The sequence below is a fragment of the Chelmon rostratus genome, chromosome 19 (assembly GCF_017976325.1).
Source record: "Chelmon rostratus isolate fCheRos1 chromosome 19, fCheRos1.pri, whole genome shotgun sequence".
Lineage (NCBI taxonomy): Eukaryota > Metazoa > Chordata > Actinopteri > Chaetodontiformes > Chaetodontidae > Chelmon > Chelmon rostratus.
Window position 1 is genome coordinate 17465417 of NC_055676.1, and position 8221 is coordinate 17473637.

Here is an 8221-nt window from a genome sequence, read left to right on the forward strand (position 1 = left end):
TCATGTCCACAAAAGGCGTGCTCCAACAGCAGATGGGTCTCTGCGCTGATGCCTGCCAGGAGGGAAGACATCTGTCACACCTTTAAACTATTATTTGTGTGCAACAGTACGGTGCTGCAAGAGGGCAGAGCTGATTACCAAACATTTCTTCATCCCTCTGCTGCTTGCATGACCCGTAAGGGTAACTGCAGCCTGCATAGCGATGAAATCAATGCCAACTAATGGTATGGGCTCCGCCACAACTTGTAAGATCAATGCAGTTGAATCTGCTGGAAGCTTTTCACATCTGCTACCTGACCTCTTCAAATTCACTGAGACGTTTCAGTCGCGACACGCACCGTGTTCTGACCATTCATCCCACAGGTGCTGGACGTCCTCGTCGTGATGTTCGTGGTGCTCACGGTGATCCTGGTCTGCATCAAACAAACAGAAGGGACATGTCGAGACGTAGATGTGGAAGCGGATTGAAATATCTCATAAGCACTTAAGAGCAATGCATGAAAAGTAAATAACAGGCAGCATGAATAAACATGTCAGTCCCCTGGGCGAGGTCGACAACAGAGAAAGCAACATGAGAACATGAACAAATGAAGACAGCATGGAAAGGACGAAGTGAAAACAGACACAAACAGGAAATGAAAGCAAAGCAGATTTGACCTTGGGGGCCAACTGTTTCAGAGGATGAACTTAAGGGCAAATAGTCCATATCCATTTGCACTACTTGACTCACTGTTCAGTGATTTTGTTCTTTTTTTTGTCCTTTTTTCCTGTGCAAGTACACTGAGTGCAATGTTTAAACCAGAGTCAGATTCCTTGTATGTGCACACATACTTGGCCAGTAAAGGAGATTCTGATTCTGATTCCTGTGTCTTGAGATTAAATTCTGCGAAATCAGAAAAGAATGCTAAATAATGTGTTCTGTTTTTCAGTTCAGTTCATAGGTTTCATTTGCTTATGCACTGGCAATGTGTGTAATGAAATGCAGAGTAGTTTATTAAAAAATAAGACTGAGAGTGAAGAAATTAAAAGGATATAAATTCTGAGAAAAAGCGAGACAAACACTGTTTTTCATAAAATACAACTGCCAGTGAACCTGCATGATTTACACAATAAGTGCTTTTTCAGTTATTTTGCGAAACCTCATATTCTTTAAGATGAATGTTTTTCATCTAATGAATATGGTGAATCTTGAGGAATCATTTGAATATTTCTTAGAATACTGTTGAATATCGCAGTGTTTCTAATTAGGCTCTATGTTACACCCACAATAGCTTTCCAATATAATTATTTCACTTTCAAATAACTAGAGCAAGTAGTTAAAGCTTTTAAATGTTTTGTTTTTACTCATTTGTGTATTTATATTGAAAATATAAAAGTTCAACTCTGTACCATTTGAGTGATGCCAGAGCATCCGTTTGAGTTCCCTGAGGGCTTGGGTGAGGTTCTCCAGCTGGTCATGAAGGTGGATGTTCTCCTCAATCAGTGCATGAATTGTGTCCTGTAGCTCAAAGCTCTGACTTTGCAGGACCAGCAGAGCCAAGGTCATGAAGAAAAGCAATGGCCTTAGTCCCCTCATAGCGACCACAGCCCACACACCATCACATCTTCACAGACACCGATCCCTTTCGTAGGTGTGTCCATCTGAACGAGATGCGCTTCACCGCAGCAGTGGCTGGTGCAGTATACTTCATCAGCTCTAACTGAAGGGGAGGTGACAACAGTTTGTTCTTTCTTTCCAAAGCCATGAGTGGAAAGCTGCCAGTGGGCTGCTTTAAAATCTATCCAATGTTTCTACATCAGTGGTTACAGTGACTAAAGCAACAGAGGCCCTGTTTGCTTCAGTATAATCAAATCAAATGAGAATTTTATGCTTAAAACATAAACTATGTTAACGCAGTGTTCAGTTCTTCTAGGATTTATGTAAAATGTAGTACAAAAATAAGGTTAAAAAAGGGAGCAATGTGCCAACTGGGTGCACAGATAATCAATACAGTCAGGCACCCTCCTGGTATTTAATTAGCTGCAGCTCATTTATGTCACATGTAGTACAGCATGCACATCGTCACTGGGACATCAGGACAGTGTGGTGAAGAGGATCAGATGAAATCAGGTGTTTCTGGTCCTTCTATGTATAACTATTTGAAAAACCTGTTTTGGACCTATTTGAGCTTTAACAGGCCCGGAAAAAATGTAGTAATTATAGCCTCTCAATAACTGTGTAAATTTCAGCTACACTTGGCTTGTTCTGATGTTGAGAACTTTTAGCAAAAGGTGATACACACTCCACTAGAAATAGGTCAGTAAAACTAAGTGCCCATTTACTGACCTATCTCTGACCACAACAGCCAAACTACTTAGATCAGGTTGTGGGATGTTTAATGCACAGGCCTCAAGAACAAGTCTACAGAATTATCAATATTTACACACTACACAAACAGCTTTATTGCATTTATATGAGTTTGTACTTGTTTTCAGGCATTTACTGTCTGCTCAGCTGCTGGTTTTGAACTGTTCTCACAAGACCTGCACATCTAAATTGCCACACGTGAGTAAAAGGAATCCATCAGCTTGCTTTGTGTGCATAATTTTCTCAATTGGACAACAAAAATGTGCCAATTCTGCAACTTCTCCATGTTTTAACCTGGACTTAATCCTTCATTGATCAGATCTTAGCAGGAAGTTTCACGCATTCACCCTATCTCAGAATAATTAGTGACTACATGATAATTATACAGTGACAAATGTTGGGTATAACTTAATTAATTACCAAAGCAAATGACTGTTGTCATATCTGCTAAATCCTACATATTAGAAATACTGATGTTATCAAGAGACAATATAGTTATTTTTTTTCCAAACAAGAAGCTTTTATTTATTTATCATGTGTATCATTTTATGCTGTCTTGGCAGCCCTGGTGCGCTTCTTTTTGACCACAACAGGCTTCTGGCTCTTCAGAATGGCACTGGCACGACGCAGGGCAGCCTGTGGAAATAAATTAGACTTAAATTATGTTCTTGACATGAGTAAAACAAATTACAGATGTAGTTATCAATGTAGTAACTACACCTGAGATTTTGCCGTCTAAAAATCACAGATGAAGCTCACCATGCGCAGGTCCTTCCTGTACTTGTTCTTGCTAATGATGTGCCTCAGGCTGTTGAGGGTGGCACGGGAGTTCTTGTTGATGGTGATCTTCTCGTAAGAGCTGGCAGGTTTGTGTTGGCCTGTGCAGAAAGAAAACATATACCAATGTAACCACATTCGCTACAAAGATCCACACAACAACAAATGACCTAAGACTGTAAAAAGTCTAAGGTTAAGTAAACCTGCTCTGCAGCTTTCTGTCAGGGCAGTGTTCATCTGCACCAAGACTCATGTGTACCATGTTTCTTATCCTTAGTCCATGTTAGCTGATTCCAGGAATTAGTGAGTGCAAAGATAAAACTATTGGACAGATAGCATTTAAATTTATGTTTGTGACTGCAGCATCCTAAAGCAGTCAATTTGATTTCTTCACTATCTTCAATTCAGAGCATGAGCATCTCTACTTTGAATCAGTGTAAATTAAGCACACTTGATCAAAGGAAGCAACACAAAAAAGTTGCTGCTGTCTCTTAACAATGGAACTAACTAAGAAATATACTTCCAACTATTATTCTAACTTTTCTAGCAAATTATTAAAATACCCTAAGAACATCAGGCTAAGCCCGTTTTCATTCCAATAAACAATAAACCACTTGACACTGTAAACTGCATCAAAAATTTACCTCTACGCTTCTTCAGCACGACGACAACTCCCTTGCCATCGGCCGCTGGCTGCACACCTACAGTCTTCTTGTGCACCAAACCATTGAAGCGGAAGGAGTTCCTGGACTTCAGGTTGTTGGGCTCCTGTCACATGAATGGATTCATTTAGATCACTGACTACACAGCTTGTGTTGTCACAGTTGACAGTAACATTAAAGACAAGAGAATTCCGCATTAATGTCACCTTCAAGATCTGTCCAATCTCATCCTGTTAGCTACAGGGTCCATACTGAGCACTTATTTTGGTGTACTGAGAGTTTGGTGTTACTATATAAGCTTTCCTTATAGTATACAAGAAATCAAGCCACAAAGAATGACAATGTAAACGTAAGTACCAACGGACATCAAAGAGACTTTAGAATGCCACTGCAAATTCAAGTTAAAAGAGAAAGCAACATGTTTTTCCAGAAATTTAGTAGCATAGAAGAAATAATAGTTTACTGTACAATCAATAGCATCATACAGACTTTTTGAGAACACCCATGTTGGTCACTTTTCAAGTACAGTCCCAGCACATACTCAAGCCAGAGTTAGAATTAGTAGTTACTGTTAGATTGTAACAGGTGAGGTCAGGTGATCTCAGCAGAGACAGGCAGTGTACTTACAGTGCTGTAGGTCTGTCCGTTCCTCTTGATGAGGAAGCTGGAGCAGTTCCTGATGACCATCCACTGCAAATGGGACGACATGATGAACCTGGACATAACAGGACCAACTGTTAGTGAAATAATTTACAAGGCTAACTAAAAGCAACTGTAATTCTTGCAAATGACAGTCGTCATTTTCGTATGCTGTCATTCTCTTAGCGACCAACATCAGCTAAACGTGGTCACTTGGTTTCTCGATTTGTAGATTAACTACCGGGTTTTGAATTGAATGGGTAAATTTCGGCCCAATGTTCAAGTACTGTATCACTAAATACAGACTGTGTTTTATGTTAGCACTCATATCTTGAAAACATAGAGCCGTTGCTACACATTCTATTACGGTTTGCTAAAGTTAGCTCTTCAGTTCAGCACAAGGTATTGAGGCAGCACGACGAGGCCCAACTTGGGCGACGTACTCTCAAATTTATCTTTCCCTTTCTACGCTATTTAGGGACAATTCCTTACACCTGGGATGTACACAACAAATAACACATCAATAATAGCTTACTTTCTGTGACTAAATACAAGTAGGGAGACACAACAAATATACTTTAGTAACCGGCTATTAGCCGCCGAGGCGACCACGTTACCTTTTAGCAGAGGAAAAGGACTGGAGAGACCGGAAACCGCTTTACGGAACCTCTGTCACAGATCATTGCGCGCTTAAGGATACATTTTTAAAAGCATTTTCTATCGAATCTACAATGAAACACATTTAAAACACATACATAGAATTCATATTTTCTTTTACAGAAGTGGTTCTGCCAGAGTGTTCACATATCATATTTTGAATGTCATTTTTTTGTTATTTTTTGGGGGGGGTACTATTTATCTGCAAGTCCGGTGGAGGAATACCTCACCGCTCTCGGCGAAAGCTTGACGTCATTAATGTGCGCCTCGTGTTTACAGATGAACGTCAAAAAATTCTGTTTGTAATTGTCAGCTGTTTTAAACTTAAACATGAGAGCTCGGCTTTAAGTTCTAACGACAAAGCACGTGGAGGACAAGCACAAATTAAATAGGACGAACACTGTACAGAAAGTGTGCATTTTTAGACGTATTTTGTTTAGTATTTTGTGGATGTCGTCTGAATGTTGATGTGATTGGAAGCTATGAATCAAAAAGTTGTCAATGGTTAAATTAATTTATAAAACCGCTCATTCCAAAGTTACTGTGTGGCGCAACATGGCATCTACAAGCAGTGTCTTAATGTAAGAAGTCAAACATGGATGAGGAAGAAGATCTGGAGACACTTGGTGAGCAACTGTACACTCTGATTTACCCCAAACACAAAGAGAATGCTGGAAAACTCACAGGTGAGGTGACCTGATTCAAACTGTTTCTCTCAGCAAAATGTGCATGATAGTGATTTTGAAAATACAAACAAACAAAGTTCCCAAGCCTGGCTGTGCGTTCCAGGTATGTTACTGGAGCTGCCAGGTCCTGTCCTGAGTCAGATGCTGCACGACGAGGCCAAGCTGACCGCAGCTGTGGAGAAAGCTCTCAGAGCCCTGCAGCCGGCACAGGAGCCCAGGTACTGCAGTGGGCAGGGGGCTGTCAGATCTGTTCTCCTTCCTCCATCATCCTGAACAGGCTGGTCTTAGAGAGCATGTGGGTTAGTCCTGACTCCTGAGCCAGATGCATTCCCAGCAGAGGAGCAACGTAGTATGCAGGTGCAGGAGGGCATATTTAATGTAAAAAAGATTATTATACCATTAAACAGTCTGAGGAAATCATAAGGGTAGTTCGGCCATGAAGGCAACATCAGCTATTTGCTGCCAAGCTCAGGTCAGTCTATAATTGTTGAACAAGAAGCAGTTGTCAGATTCCTAAAAATGGCACAGCATGGAATTTGAGTGTCAGAAACCTTTCAGATTGTGTACTCATGTGACTGCACGTCTTTGCAGCAAGGTAACATGTAAGGACGAGGATGATGTGTCTGTGTCCTCTGACTCTCTGGGTGAGCAGCTGTTTGAGTTGGTGGATGTTTACAACACCGGCCATTCACAGAAAATCACAGGTGAGCAACCGGTTTTATGACTTAGCAGACACCAGAGAGAATGCCACAAAATACTGCTTAGACAAGTATTTCTGTGCCTAACTACAGCCTTACGGAGCTGTTAGCATGGCTGTGGGTGCGTAGTCTCATTATCATCCATATGCAAATGAATTTATGAGCAACAAGTGAGTAATGTATTAAAACATGATTCACTGTTCTGCTACAGGGATGCTTCTGGAGCAGCACAAAGATGCAGTTTTGAACCTTCTTGCAGATCCAAAACTGCTAGAGGAGCAGGTGAACTTCGCCCTGAAGATACTTAAAGAGTATGTTACTTATTAATTCATTATTAATTATTTTCAGCAAAATTTTCTTAAAGTTTCAAATGTAAATTCGAGCACATTTGGAGTTACGTAGTTTCCATTGGACAGGAAGGGTACAAAAAATTGCCTCTGCGATAATGTTGCATAACATGGAACTACTCAAGTAAAGTGCAAGTATCTGGAATTTGTACTTACCTTAGGTACTTATGTTAATGTAATTAGCTACATTCCAGCTGTGGAACATATCTTGGCTCTCATTACTCTGTAATATATTTGCATACAGGTGCAGATTAATGCATTCTCCCCCTTTTCCTTGTTAAAGTACATCATCATAAATCTCTTGCCCAACCATTTCTCCACCTTACAGGCCACTTGCAATTTAAAAGTGCAGAATGAAAGAGGAAAAAAGAACCAGTATTCATTGATAAGTTACAGTTTAAAATAATGCTCCTGCTGCTTCCCTTCAGGCAAAGCATGGAGGAGACTGATATTAGTGATTCGTCGGACGCTGATGACACAGAGAGGCTGGGAGAGAAGCTGTTCGCACTGGTGGAGGAACTGGATCCACTTCATGCAAATGATATCACAGGTGACCTGATACTCTGTCTGTAGTGGCACTCCCTGTCAATATCAGCCATCCTCCAAGGTGTAACATTCTGGAAATGTATACATGTCCTTATTGTATAGTCTGTGTAAGGTGTGGATAAAGGCTTGTTGTCTGTATAACTCTTGTATTTTGGTTCCACTGTATTGTTATGCATCTGTTGGTGTAGGTATGCTCCTGGAGATGGACCCAGCTGCTCTCCAACAGCTGATCAGTGACCACACAATGCTGGAGGCTGCTGTGCAGAAAGCACAGGCAGCACTGGACACACAGAATTAAACTCCCTGTGATTGAACTACACCGTTTTCCACACAGAATAACACATGAATGACTTTGACAAACTTGGAAAATATAATGGAGTGAACTTACTGTTTGACTGGATTTACTGTAAATAATTGAAGAGTCCAGTGAGCCACTTCTTAGCCAATTACATTGACATTGTCCCTTTCTAATACGGGTGCTCACTTTGCCAGTACGGGATGGTCTAAATGGACTGAACATAAGTGCTGTTGTCTTATTAGAAATATTTATCAGTATTGCTCCACCTGGGAGCCAAACTTCCACAACACGACATCAGAATCATTGTGCTTGATGGAAATGTTTACAGCGGGCTGTAAGAGAGGATTGTGAGTCTATAAAAGAAGTGCTTATCTAAGTGCTGCCAACATTCCTGCTATGATTATATATGATTTTGTTTTTGTATTGTACTCATAATGGTGTAATGTTGGTGAAATGTCTTTGCTAAGAGAAAATACAACAGATGATACATGAATTAAGGAAGCTCCGTGTTTTTTTAGCCCCGCTGGTGGCATGGCTCTATGGAGGGCAGTGTTGGTCTGTCAG

General features: G+C 40.7%; 2 protein-coding genes across 4 annotated transcripts; one reads left to right on the forward strand and one right to left on the reverse strand.

Annotated features, from left to right (window-relative positions):
* Positions 1 to 2359: 2359 nt before the first annotated feature.
* Positions 2360 to 4548, reverse strand: rpl28 (ribosomal protein L28). 2 transcript variants are annotated; one of them, XM_041960378.1, is made up of 4 exons: positions 4414 to 4548; positions 3769 to 3892; positions 3107 to 3225; positions 2360 to 2963 (listed from the first exon to the last, which is right to left on the reverse strand). In XM_041960378.1, the coding sequence occupies exons 1-4, from the start codon at positions 4507 to 4509 to the stop codon at positions 2889 to 2891; spliced, it is 414 nt and encodes a 137-aa protein (XP_041816312.1). In that variant the 5' UTR covers positions 4510 to 4548; the 3' UTR covers positions 2360 to 2888. The 2 variants fall into 2 exon arrangements, with proteins under 2 accessions (XP_041816312.1, XP_041816311.1); XM_041960377.1 differs by having other exon boundaries at positions 2360 to 2983.
* Positions 4549 to 5354: 806 nt separating this feature from the next.
* LOC121623469 (embryonic polyadenylate-binding protein A) lies at positions 5355 to 8084 on the forward strand. Of its 2 annotated transcripts, none has more exons than XM_041960740.1 (6): positions 5355 to 5768; positions 5854 to 5986; positions 6360 to 6472; positions 6678 to 6777; positions 7242 to 7363; positions 7548 to 8084. In XM_041960740.1, exons 1-6 carry the CDS (start codon positions 5678 to 5680, stop codon positions 7655 to 7657), a joined length of 669 nt encoding a protein of 222 aa, XP_041816674.1. In that variant the 5' UTR covers positions 5355 to 5677; the 3' UTR covers positions 7658 to 8084. The 2 variants fall into 2 exon arrangements, with proteins under 2 accessions (XP_041816674.1, XP_041816675.1); XM_041960741.1 differs by having other exon boundaries at positions 5872 to 5986.
* Positions 8085 to 8221: the final 137 nt, after the last annotated feature.

Excerpts from the sequence above, each read along its gene's own strand:
- rpl28 (XM_041960377.1), bottom strand. The coding sequence starts at position 4,509 with ATGTCCAGGTTCATCATGTCGTCCCATTTGCAGTGGATGGTCATCAGG. Across the intron at positions 3,226-3,768 it reads CGTGCTGAAGAAGCGTAGAG|GCCAACACAAACCTGCCAGC; the intron begins GTAAATTTTTGA and ends CTTTCTGCACAG. Across the intron at positions 2,984-3,106 it reads ACAGGAAGGACCTGCGCATG|GCTGCCCTGCGTCGTGCCAG; the intron begins GTGAGCTTCATC and ends TTATTTCCACAG.
- LOC121623469 (XM_041960740.1), top strand. The coding sequence starts at position 5,678 with ATGGATGAGGAAGAAGATCTGGAGACACTTGGTGAGCAACTGTACACT. Across the intron at positions 6,778-7,241 it reads GCCCTGAAGATACTTAAAGA|GCAAAGCATGGAGGAGACTG; the intron begins GTATGTTACTTA and ends GCTTCCCTTCAG. Across the intron at positions 7,364-7,547 it reads TCATGCAAATGATATCACAG|GTATGCTCCTGGAGATGGAC; the intron begins GTGACCTGATAC and ends CTGTTGGTGTAG.